The sequence below is a fragment of the Lolium perenne genome, chromosome 6 (assembly GCF_019359855.2).
Source record: "Lolium perenne isolate Kyuss_39 chromosome 6, Kyuss_2.0, whole genome shotgun sequence".
In the NCBI taxonomy this organism is placed as follows: Eukaryota; Viridiplantae; Streptophyta; class Magnoliopsida; order Poales; family Poaceae; genus Lolium; species Lolium perenne.
In genome coordinates this window covers 68197738-68210960 of record NC_067249.2, presented here as the reverse complement: position 1 = coordinate 68210960, position 13223 = coordinate 68197738, and the positions used below count along the sequence as shown (strand labels likewise).

The following is a 13223-nucleotide window of genomic DNA, read 5'->3' as shown; positions in this document are numbered from 1 at the left end:
TCCGGCCGCCGATCTCCGCGCGGCGACGAGGAAGGGCCCCCGCCGCCGCCGCGCCCCGAGGGACTTTGCCCCGGCGGCGCTACCGGCGGCGGCGGAGGGAGGGGTGCAGGAGGGTTAGGGTTGGGAGGAGGGAACTACCAAAGGAGGGAACGGAGGCCCACTAAATAAAGATGCGTCTTATGTACATTGTACATGCCCTAATCTATCTGCAAATAGATATAGTTACGGATAGAGTACCTTGAATTCCTCAAAGGAAAAGGATAAATACCCGGAGTTTACTTGATTTTGTTTGGTTAGCTACACATGGAAAGACCATTGTCTACACGTCGTCAAGCATATTGGTGTGCTTTTATTTTGGTACTCCAACTTGATATTGATGATGATGCTACTCGTGAGCTCTCGTCCTGACTCCTGCACGCTCACGCTCCCCGTGTGGTTGGTGGGGTGTATGGAGGAGGTGTTTGCTCGTCCTTCGAAACGTTCCATCGAGCCGCTGACATGTCAAAACAGAAACTTTGTACGGAGTACAAACGAATAATCTTTGTCATTTTGCATCATATATAACACACAGGATTAATGTACATCCATTGGAAATACCGTTTACCACTATTTAGTTTGCCAAAGTGGAGCGTGACCTGGTACAAAATAACAACCGCAAGCCAGTTTTAGAAAACATTGGATTATACTCGTATCGTAGTACCTCCGATTCGAATTAGTTGACGACAACCGTCCGCATCGATTAATTCTGAACGGAGGGAGTACTAGTTAAGAACTCGATGTTCTTCCGGAAAGTGCTTTTGTTCCCAAGCTCAAGGGGTCCTCTGCTTAACAAAAATCATATTTATGAGTTTCAAAATATTGGTATGAAATAAATCTGGACATGGATAATTGTGTAGCCTACAAGCATGCAAAATTTCATTGTGAAATTCATTGTATGTGTACTCGAGAAAAATAACAAAATCTGAGATTTGAAAATATACATCTTAGCTTGCACGTTTGTTATTTTTGTGTAGCTCAGATATTTTACACGTGTGTAGGATAAATCATTTGCTATACATACAGATACGTTTTCAATTTTTTTGAAAACTCGTAAACATGATTTTCAATTTTTTTGAAAACTCGTAAACATGATTTTCGAGCAAAAAATCTCCACTGTTTCTTCTTTTTTTTTTTCTGGTGCCACGAAGAACTCACGTTTCTAGAATGTCATCAGCAACCCAACAGTTTATCTTCTTTTCCGCCTTTCTTTGAGAGCGGCCGGCCGTGCGGCGAGGATTACATTGCGTGTAAAGAGCTGGCACTGCTCAAACTTTGCCTCCGGTGATTTGTGGACGCTCAGCATGCAGGCAGCATGTGCTTGGTTTCTTCTCCGTGATTGAAAGCGACGAGCAAGCCTACGCCGGCCCGTCTCTCGCAAATCGCAATGCAGAGACGCGGCAACCAACCAGCATTATCCGACTAGCCCGGCTCAGCAAGAAAACAGAAAGATAAACTTCTCTGTATAAAACAAAACAAAAAACGACAAATAGGCAGAGATTTTTTGGGCAGTAAACGCCCACAAGTTGGGCAATGCTCCGGACTCAAGGGGGCAGAACACAAAGCTCAGTGCCTGGAGCCCCTAACTTCTGCTCAACGCAGATGGTGCCTTCCTGACGCTTCCCGCACAAAATACTCTGAATATTCTGGTGAAAAAGAAACAGGATCCTGTTGGGCTACTAGGGTGGGCACGAGAACAGCAGCGACGCGTTGGTTCCACCAAACCCGAAAGAGTTTGAGATGGCCGCTCGTATGGGCATCTTCTTCGCGGTGGTCAAAGGCATGAAATCGCCTTCGAACAGTGGGTCGGGCTGCTCCAGGTTGACCGTAGGTGGAGCAATTCCCTGAAAATGGTAGGAAACGCTGAGTACAGATTGCGGAGCAATTTCCTAGTACTGGAACTACTACTCATCACTGATGGTGGGTAACATACATGGTGGATGGCTAGCACGGCGAAGATTGCCTCCACTGAACCAGCTGCCCCTAGCAGATGGCCGATGGCTCCCTGTAGAGATTGTTGTCATTCTCGTAAGAATTGGGTAACAAGGGAACTGTGATGATTTAGGTCTGCAGAATGATCTACCTTTGTCGAGGATAACGCAAGACCACCAGATGTCGCGTGTTGGCCAAAGACAGATTTGATTGCAGTCGCCTCCACAGCATCGCCTTTGTAGTTCAGATCCAGAGAGCTAAATTATTAATCATAATTCCAGATGGTACAGACTCACAATGAGTTAGCCCAAAAACAGAATAAAGATAGGTCATGTCAGTCTAGAGGGGTCTTGCCAGGCTGACTGTGAGCACCTACCAAGAGGAGTTGATGTCGCATGCGCATTCAAATAATCAATTTGATCTGCCTGAAGCCCTGACTAGAAAAGAGTAAGAACTCTATCAGAATTCAAATGTAAAGAGAACACATATTGTGCTGCAACCTATAATTCCTGAAAGCTTGTCACGTGTGCAACACAAGAATTACAAATAACCAAGATGCCGCACCTGCTCCAGTGCCCGCTCCATGGCTAAGATGGCACCTCTACCATCATTTTGTGGCTGAGTTATGTGATGTGCATCACCTGAGAAAAGCTGAAGTTCGTTATGTGATATATAGTAGTGACATAATTAATTATATATATATTTTGTGGAATGGGAGGATACCAGACATGCCATATCCTCGAACTTCAGCATAAATTTTTGCACCTCGTTCAATTGCATGATCAAGTGCCTACAGAACAGTAAATGAATAACCTGATAAACAAGTAACGTGCACTAGGATAGTTTCCAGACTAGAAGTTTCATATACCATGTAAAGGAGAGAACAAATATCAAACCACAAAGGAGCAATAGGATGCTGATTTAAATACTCTTGAGCCTGGCCAAGGGGCAGGCCAAACTTTTAAACAAAGTGCTGCTGATTTTAACAACATGTAAATGCACAATTTTAGGAAACAACACAGAACCAGAAAAATTAAAACAGAAAGGTCATGAGCAAGTGTTTACTCGGAAACTCACCTCCAACACCATGACTCCGCAACCTTCACCGATCCTATTTGGATATTTCAGAACACAAAGGATAAGGACATGCACTAGAATGGGAAGATGAAAGGAAGGGGCATAATTCAGCAGCGGTATAACATACACAAATCCATCTCTACCACAATCAAATGGTCTCGAAGCCGCTTGTGGAAGAGAGTTATACTTTGTGGACAATGCCCTCAACCTGCACAACAGTACAAAGAAATAAGATAATGTTGGCAATACTAGTGACGGAGACAACAGATTACAAAATGCAAGAGTGATTGTAACTAAGTGTTTTTTATGCAAAACTGTGACTAGTTTGCATAAAATTCTATGAACCACGACTGTCTTGTGGACAAAACACATGGGTTCTCTAATTCATCCTACCACCCCCAGTCAATTGCTGTACACTGTAACCTCAGAAAAGCATCCAAGAACATTTATAATTGCCCTAGAGAGCATCTGGACAGACTTTGAAAAATATGCAAAACAACGCAATTGCTAAGACACAAAACTACTTGCCTAGAAAATCCAGCTATAGACAAAGCATCAATACTAGATTCGGTTCCTCCAGCTACCATCACATCAGCATCTCCAAATTGAATCATCCGTGTAGCATCACCAATAGAGTGAGCGCCTGTGGCACAAGCTGTCACAGCAGCATGGTTTGGACCCTACGTTAAAGAATCAAATACCAATGTGAGCATCCGTGCGATAATTGAATACAAACAAAAAAAAAAACACTCGAATATGGCATATGACAAATAACAATGTTCACCTGGAAACCATATCTCATGCTGACATGACCTGATGCCATGTTGATCAAAATCTTGGGGATGAAGAATGGGCTGAGGCGACGTACACACTACATGAAGAAAATAAAAAAGTCCACATTATGTCTGTAAGTTCCTGGAAAATGATTAGTCAGGCTGAAAGACTAGAAAGACATAAAAATAGGTTGCTTCTCATGTAAACAGATGATTTAAAAAACAAACATGAAACAAGAACTGGTCTTGGCCAGTAGCGTTTATCAGCAATGACCAGTTATGCAGTGGCCGGTTTCAATGACCGAATGTGATCTAAAACCTGAATGTATATGGTTCCTGGATGGTTAGCAATCAGTTTTTCGTATGTTCATTGATTCAATATCACATATCATCCCACACTGTATTTCAAATTTTAATTGCTAACACCAAACAACAACATTTCTCTTACTTCTACCAGCGCCCATCTGTGAAGTCAGTGACCACATTGGCTGCCTAAACTCTAAACCAATAGTCTAACGCTGCATTTCTCATTCAGCACATAGCAACACAATAGTAGTGAGAATTACTATAGCTGCACAATGACTAACAATGTAAAAGGAAAAGATCAAGAATAAAACAAACTGCAGGGACCCTGGGTACGAACATTTTCAGTGATCATCTGTGATGCATCTAAAATGTCTGAGATGCTTCCGATTCCCCCGCCAATTGAAACACCCTGATAAATATCAAATCAGGTCCAGCAGCTAAAAAACACAAAAAGGAAAAGAGCTTCCACCAGAGGCAATCGGTACCGTTCGTTCCTTCTTGTCATCTTCAGAAGGCAGCCAATTTGCATCTCTCAGAGCCTCATCAGCTGCACACAGAGCATATGCTATAAATCCCGATATAGATTTACTATCCTGTAAACAAAAATATTCAATCAAGATTTCAAATATGAAACTAAGTTCGACGATTAGACAAACATGGTCACCATAACATATTTACAGCTTTGTCGAAAAAATAAGTCATAAAATGTCATTTTATAGGGACAACATGGATTTGCAATCGGAGAAGAGGGAACCAGCAGGAACAAGACGTGCAACTAATAACATACTTAAATCAGACAAAATGTCTGCAAGAAGGAGGCAAAAAATAGGTTCCTGAAACACAGGTAAGCACTATGGAGTTGAAGCTCTCACTCAAAATAAGGATCCAATATTTTTCTTTCGAGAATGAAAATAAGAATCCAATATCAGTAGCAGCATCAGGTGTGTTACACTGGTTTGCAACATCGAGTATTTGAAAGCTTGTATGGTATCGTGAGATGTGAACAGAATCGTTTACATTTCTCTTGAGGGGGTTATATATGAAATCAAAGCTTGAACAGTTATTTACGGCGAAATCCAAGCTTGAACCGATGGTATCAGGAATGCCAACTAGCAATGCATGTATGATATGAGCAATCACATGTGGAACAATCATGTACATGAAAACAATATGATATACCAATCCAATCTCACAGCAACAGTAGGAAACTCCTAAGATGTTATGCTGAACGGTTAGGAGCTAGTGCAGTATCAGCCATAAACCTTGGTCCACGCATCGTCGTCGAACTCGGTCTCGGCCTTCCCGCGCGGCACGGCGGCGGCGACCCTAGACGGCAGCTGCTCCAGCGTCCTCCCCGCGCCGTCCCCGGTGAGGCGAAGGTCCTCCGCGGTGAGCGCGCGCACCGCACAATCTCCGGCGACGAGGCGGTCCCAGGTGGTACCGACGCCGCGGCCGAGCGGCGTCACAGCGCCGAGCCCCGTCACGACCACGCGGCGGCCGGCGGATGGGCGGGGCGGAGGTAGCTCCGCCGCAGAAGAGAGGCCCCGGCGGAAGAGGAGGGCGCGGCGGAAGCAGTTCATCAGGGGCAGCGGCGACGGTGACCGGTTTGGGGGCGGCGCATCGACTGTTGTAGCAGGCAGGCGACGGGCAAGAGGAAGCAGCGCGAGCGGCGGCGGGTGCCTGTGTTCAGTTCTGCTCGGAACGAGGGTAAAATAGGCACTTCCCCTGTCACGGAGTACTCAATTTGATGATTTTGATCAATGTAATTTAATTATTTGCTGAAGAATAAAGAAGGATTACTGCATTTCATATATTCGGTATTATTTTCTCTCTTTTTTATTTCGTTTATTTTACCAAATTGAATTATGTGTTCATTCCAAAAGGAGGGTAAAATGTGAGATCTTTTTATATTTTTATATTATGAACCTTTGACTCTAAAATGCTTAAATCGTACAAATTGAGGTAAATGTGGTTCTGATGTCTCATATAAATTGTATTGTTATTTTTTGAAAGTAATTACGATAGGGAAAGCCCTACAATACTTTAAAAAAAAAAATAACCTAAACCTAGGTGTCTGGATTGTACATAGACTTTCCAAATTATTTGTTATGTTAGAGAAATAAGCTCTCCTACCTTCTTAACCCGAAATGAAGGGGTACCGGTGTAGCAAATAATCAAATTACAAAGAAAAGTGTGGCAATTTATCAAATCTCCCCTTTAACCGTTTCAATAAGCTAAGTACTACTCTCGAAAAAGGTGTTACTCCCTCTATTCCGGTTAAAGTGACACTCGTATATTGAAATTTAACTTTGGCCATCAATTAGACTAAATATATTGTCATGTTTCCAAAAGTGTATCACCTGCTGTTTTACTACTGAAATGGAGCATACTTATTCTGAAATATATTTTATTTGCTAGGGTATTTTATTCCATTTTAGCATTTTACTAGCACAAGTTTTCTTGCATTACGGGTATTTGGTGACCTACTCTAGATTTAGAGAGTCCTCCGGCGGTTGGAACAAACATTGTGAATAGCAAAATGCCGTAGGGATCGTAAAACCAGCAATAATAACAAGCACATCCTCAAAATGTTTGAAGGCATTGTGGTTGACTTGTTAGCCATTTGGAAAAGAAAATTTTTGTAGGGACTAGCTTGCTCAAATTAAACTTCTTATAGAGAGAAGGACATAACACTCACCCCCAAGAGTAAGCTCACAAAGAGCGTACTTGACATAATTATTCTTAATGCCAATAGGGCATGGTATGTATATATGGATGCCTATGCTTTTCTAGAGTTTTGTCTCCAAAAGAATACTACCTCCGTTTTAAGGATTAAGGCGCACGCGTATTCCAAGACGAACTTTGACCATAAAAGTTAAGCAACAAAGTTTTGATTATATTATATGTAATTAGTATCGTTGAATTCGTATTGAAACGTAATTTTTAATGATACTAATTTCATACAAACAATATTTATCTATTTGAAGTAATTCTTGGTCAAACAAAAAGCACGTAAAACGATGGCGCCTTATTCCTTTAAATGGAGGTAGTAGTTAGCAAGCGTATGATTCTATAGAAATCTTCCTTCTATTGGTAACAAGATCTTTCAAGGTCAAAGCAGCGCTACTTTAACCTCTCATTGACCGGTTGCTTAGCATCTTTGTTTAAGTGTGATGCCCGTTTTCACTTCTTCCCTCCTTGATGTAATTTCTGGACTTTTGAATCCCCTACAATAAAGTTGTAAAAAAACAAGATTTTTCATGTTTTTAGAATAAGAATGCACCTTTATCGCATTTTTAGAGGAATCTATAAATATAAAAACATGAGCGATTCGAGAAGTTTTTAAACCTAGCACCATCCTTACTTTTAACTGATTCTTTAGGATAAGGGGTGGATTTTGGAGCCCCAATGATCACCTAACCTACCTACATCTAAAAGGATTTTAATTTTTAATTTTCTATCATTTTCTTTTGTATTTACAAAGTTAAAAAAGACGATTCACAGAAGAGGGGGAGCAAAAAAAACAAAAAACCACTAGTCCCGGTTGATGTCTCAAATCGGGACTAATAGGTTTTGTCACCGGCGGGGCCTGCCGCAACACCTTTAGTTCCGATTGGTATCTCCAACTGAAACTAAAGATCCCGCTATGAACCGGAGGTAGCTTCCGCGCCCTTCCTGCCTGCTTCAATTGATGTGAATGATCGTGTCTTCTACATCAATTTAAGTAAATTTACGAATGTCAATCTTCATTTTTGTAGATTAATACACTGGTAGGGGTCGATCAGGCAAATCCCAAAGCTGACCCCCGAACAGCTGCCGTTCTAGCCGTTTGACATGGGTATACCCTTCGGGTACCCATTATTAGTATACCTAGCTCGGCTCGGCCCAATATGGAGAAGGCCCAACAAGGCAACCCGAAGAAGTAGTCGACTAGGACTCTTGTAAAACCCTAGGCTGGTTGCATATATAAAGCTAGCCAGGGCACCCGAAATAAGAGAGACAATAGATAGACAACATAGCTCTGCCTACGGCGGCACCATGTAAACACATCTATGATCATATACTGGATTGCTAGCAGCACGTAGGGATCCTCCACCGAGGGGACCCGAAGCTGGGTACATCGTGTGCCTAATCTCGCTCCCGGAATCTCCATCGTCGCTCTCTCCCGAAACCCAAGTCTACAATACGTAGGCATTGGCGAGGTGGTCCCTCGTCACCGTTCGATCTGGAAGTAATCCTCACATTAGCCCCGATTCAAACACGACTGAGACTAATGCTTCGAGCAGCATCGAACGAAAGACTTTTTTTCTACTGGTACATGTCATGTAAAAAAAATTCAGGGCCATGTCGCCATATAGGGAGGGTCCCCAACAAGACTGTACGCGTGTAGTACCATGTGTAACATGATATGGGATCTCAACTATTTGCTCCGGAGAAAAGAGGATATTACTTACAGTGGTTTGTCCTTATGATGATTAAAGGTGGTAGCTTGGGCTATTCAGTCGGCAAATAACATCTTGACAATCTTTTCTGAAGCTTGCCAGATACGTCTCCAGATTAGCTTCAGATTAGCTTTGGCTTCAATGCCTCAAACTCCTTTTATTGTAACTTCTTAATCTCCTCAGAAGCTTGGCGTTGGTCATATGATAGTTCATCAAAACTGTTAACGTCTGAGGCACCAAATATGTAGAGGGATAGAGAGGGAGAGAGATTGGTGGAATATGTTGGATGTATTATTGAGCCTCATGGACGAGTATATATAGACGTACAGGAATCATCTTGGAGTGCAAGACAAGACATGAGATCTATCTCTATCCTAGACTACCTAAACCGTATGTATACTCTAACACTCCCCCGCAGTCGTAGCGGGACCGTCGTGAACAACATGAAGGACGTGGACGGTTAGACTGGAGATAAACCGAAGTGAACCCCAGAAGGCTGACACTCCCCCGCAGTCGTAGCGGGAGCGTCGTGCACGGTGTCGCGTCGCGGATGCTTGGACTGTAGAAGAAGCCGATGTGCTCATGCGAGGTGATAGCCCTTTGTGCCGATGTCGAGGTAGCCGAGAGCGTGTGGGTGCTGCAACTTTGGTCGGGGTAGCCGCGCGAGGGGGGTGCCGTGGTCGATGTCGTGGTCGGGTGCCGGTGTCGAGGTAGCCACACACGAAGCCGCAAGCGCGTAGTGCGCGAGAAGAGTGACGAAGACGCGTCGAGGCAATCGTGGAGAGGGTGTCGTGCTGAAGTCGATGCAGTCGGAGCCGTCGAGGACGAGGTGCTGCCCTAGTTTTGCCAGAACTAGGCGCACGTCGGGGACGAAGTCATACTCCGGTTTTGCCAGAACCGAGTACGCAAAGACGAAGTCGGCGACGCGATCGAGGCAGTCGTAGAAGAGTCGATGCCAATGAAGACGCTGTTGAAGCCGATGAAGACGAGGCGCCGGTCCGAGCTTGCCAGGCCCGGGTACGCGTCGGGGACGAAGGTACGTACCGGTGTTGCCAATACCAACCGTGTGAGGCAGGGACCATCATGGACCATGCGCCAGTGTCAGGGGGACCAGCAGAGGAGGCCTCCGGAGCGGTGGTGAGACGCAGAGCGGCGAAGAGGGAGAGGTATCGATGCAGTCCGCGGTTGTCGGAGTAGACGAAGTAGTCAGGGATGAGACGATGACGCTGGCGACGAGGTCGTGGTGGATGGAGACGTAGAAGGCGGCGGTCGCAGCAGCGGCCTGGAGTGGTCATGCTTGACGCCTAGATGGGCGTGAAGGTGGTCGGCGGGACCCGCAACGGCCAGCAGTGGCCATGCAGGTTACCTATGGAGGCACGGCGGCGGTACTCGAAGTAGACGAGGAAGAACCCGGCGGCGTGACGAAGACCATGCGCGGACGGAGGCGACCGACGCCGAAGGGGCGGCGCTGTGGTGGCCTCGGACATCGGTGCGTGGGGGACGGCGAAGGTGACCGCGTGCGGCGACGCCACGGTCCGAGGGACCGGCGTAGCTGCAGGACGCGAGTCGGTGCAGCGGCGGGAGACCACCAGCGACCTACACGCCTCGGAAGGCGCGTCGGAGGCCGGTAGCGTGGAACAAAGGCGGCGGCGCTGCGCCCCGAAGGGGGCGACGAAACGGCAACCCGACGCTCGATCGGTGGTAGGCGCGTGCTCGGGGACGTGCTTGGCGTAGACGTGCGCGGGGTCGGTTGATCAGACCGACGGCGGCGCTACACGTGCCATGGCGTGGACGATGCGCCGCAGATCAGAGTCGTTGGCGACGTTGTCGGTGATGTCATGGGCGATGATGGCGAAGACGAACCGGGGATGGAGACCGTGCAGGCGAAGGCGGCCGGCGCGACGCAAACGGCGTCCCATGTGCATCGCGTGCAGCCGTGCCCCACGGTAGATGGAGGCGGGCCGGCCGAGGCGGTAATGATGCAGACGGATGATGGAGAAGAGCCGGTGCGAACTCAACACCGAGGTTGGAGTAGAGGTGCGTGATGACGGCGGCGGTGAGCGACTCAATCCGATCTATAATCGGCAAAACCAAAAAAGAAAACGCCGGTCGAGCGACCGGCGGACAAAAAGAAAACCGATCTAAAGATCGAAAAAAAGACTCAAGGGCAGCTGATCAACAGATCGGTGGACGAATCCTCATACGGGTTGCGCGGCCCCCGGAGTAGGCCATGGAGATTGACCTCCCCGGGGGCGGCGCGGGCGGAAGCGCGGGCGGCGGCTAGGTCAAGATCGGCGCCGCTGGGATAGAGAGGGAGAGAGATTGGCGGATTATGTTGGATGTATTATTAAGCCTCATGGACGAGTATATATAGACGTACATGAATCATCTTGGAGTGCAAGACAAGACACGAGATATATCTCTATCCTAGACTACCTAAACCGTACGTATACTCTAACAAAATCAATCTCCCGAGAACAACCAATCACAACAAACGACACTAAGATTTCATAACGCAGTTAGGCGAACGGCCTACGTATGCGGGACAAGATTTACGAGCACTCCTCCGCAAGTACTATCACATCACAGTACCATCGACGACAAGCTTAACGAGGTGATACAGACTGATAAGGGGTGGCCCGATCTTCTCAGTAAGCAACGGTGGTGATGATGATCACGGGGTGATAGCAGCGGAGAAACACGACGATGTAATGGATGATAACTTGTATGACGCAACGAGATCTCTCGATTGGTCCCTGTCGCCAGATGCAACAGCTCTCAACCCTGCAAGATATTCGCAACTCCACACACTTGCGCACGTAGCCGCCGACCACGAAGCGGTAAGTTGCAATCGTCTAATTCCCAATGGAACAGCAGATCACACAAGACTTAAACAGGATCTACACAATATCCAAGCAATATGGTGTAGGGAATTCAATAGTTTTGCAGAGCAAACAACTAAGAACTAGGGTTTATCTTAAACGTGGTCTGAAGCAGCTAGGGGGTCGTCCAAGACACTTATATAGGCGTCCGGGACGAGTTCTGGTCGAAAAATACAAGTAAAACCGACCCAGAATAGATCTGGTCGAGACAGACTCGGACTGGTCCGGTGCGGAATCCGATCGACAGGCCGTGGACCGGCCGGTCCGGTCGATGGTCCGATCAACCGGAAAGCTGCGAGTTTCCGGTTTCTGCCCGAGTGCGATACGCTCCCTCCGGTTGGCGACCGGTTGGCGGCCATCGACCGGGCCGAGGGACCGGGCGGCCCGGCGTGGGGCCGGTCGACCGGGCGCCGGACCGGCTGGACTTCTTCTTCTCCTCTCGCGCATTCCTCCCGCTCCTCCCTCGCGCGTCCATGAGATATCTTCATGTCCAGCTCCATGTCCAGCTTCACGTCCATCTTTACGTCCAGCTGCTCCTCTCCTCCTCGTGCGATGCTTGTCTCCTCTTCATACCTGATGATACATAAGTAATAGGACTTAGGTAGTATAAAGTTCTCATCAATCAAGATATCGTTTAGGAACAAGTTCACCTGTTGTTTAAGTAGCTTCGCACGAGCTCGTGTCATTGGTCCAATCCTGACTTCATTGGACTTGAGCTTCACAGCAGGTTCATCTTCAGTTGGTAATGACAGAGGTAGTAGTGAGGTAGGGATGTCCTCATCATCTCCCCCCCTTCAAAAGGCGTCGACCCCGACGCTCCAAGGTCTTCTCCGTCATATGGTGTCAAATCAGCAACATTGAAAGAATTACTGACACCAAACTCATCCTCTGGAAGATCTATCGAGTATGCATTATCATTGATCTTGGCAAGCACTTTGTAAGGACCAGCACCACGAGGCTTCAACTTAGACTTCCTCAGCTTCGGGAACCTATCCTTGCGAAAATGTACCCTGCACCAAATCATCAGGCTTGAACAACATCTCCTTGCGCTTCTTATTCATCCTTGCAGCATTGCTCTTGCCTTTCTTCTCAATCAACTCTTTAGTCTTCACATGAATCTTCTTCACAAAATCTGCCCTCTTTGATGCCTCCATATTAACTCTCTCATGTATGGGCAAAGGCAACAAGTCAAGTAGCGCAATGGGTTTGAAACCATACACCACCTCAAAAGGACATAACTCCGTGGTAGAATGCACCGCCCTGTTGTAAGCAAACTCCACATGCGGCAAACATTCTTCCCACTCCTTCAGGTTCTTCTTGATCATGGATCTCAACAGTTGTGACAATGTTCTATTCACCACTTCAGTTTGACCATCAGTTTGGGGATGACAAGTAGTACTGAACAGCAGCTTCGTCCCCAGCTTTCTCCAAAGCGTCTTCCAGAAGTAGCTCATAAACTTCACGTCACGATCAGAAACAATAGTCTTCGGGACTCCATGTAGACGTACAATCTCCCTGAAAAACAGGTTAGCAATATGCGACGCATCGTCGCTCTTGTGGCAGGCAATAAAGTGGGACATCTTAGAAAATCTATCCACTACCACAAATATAGAATCATGGCCTCTCTTAGTACGCGGCAAACCCAACACAAAATCCATACTAATATCCTCCCATGGTGTAGTAGGTGCCGGTAAAGGAGTATACAAACCGTGAGGCTTCAGCTTGAACTTGGATTTGTTGCAAATAATGCATCTCCTCACATATCTATCCACGTC

At 46.5% G+C, this 13223-nt stretch overlaps 1 protein-coding gene across 1 annotated transcript; it reads right to left on the bottom strand.

The window, feature by feature from the left end:
• Nucleotides 1-1482: 1482 nt before the first annotated feature.
• Nucleotides 1483-5811, bottom strand: LOC127307590 (3-oxoacyl-[acyl-carrier-protein] synthase, mitochondrial). Its single transcript, XM_051338323.2, has 13 exons — nt 5387-5811; nt 4610-4717; nt 4462-4533; nt 3830-3916; nt 3574-3725; nt 3173-3253; nt 3046-3079; nt 2692-2758; nt 2533-2609; nt 2345-2405; nt 2120-2202; nt 1970-2041; nt 1483-1880 (listed from the first exon to the last, which is right to left on the bottom strand). Exons 1-13 carry the CDS (start codon nt 5702-5704, stop codon nt 1716-1718), a joined length of 1377 nt encoding a protein of 458 aa, XP_051194283.1. The 5' UTR covers nt 5705-5811; the 3' UTR covers nt 1483-1715.
• Nucleotides 5812-13223: the final 7412 nt, after the last annotated feature.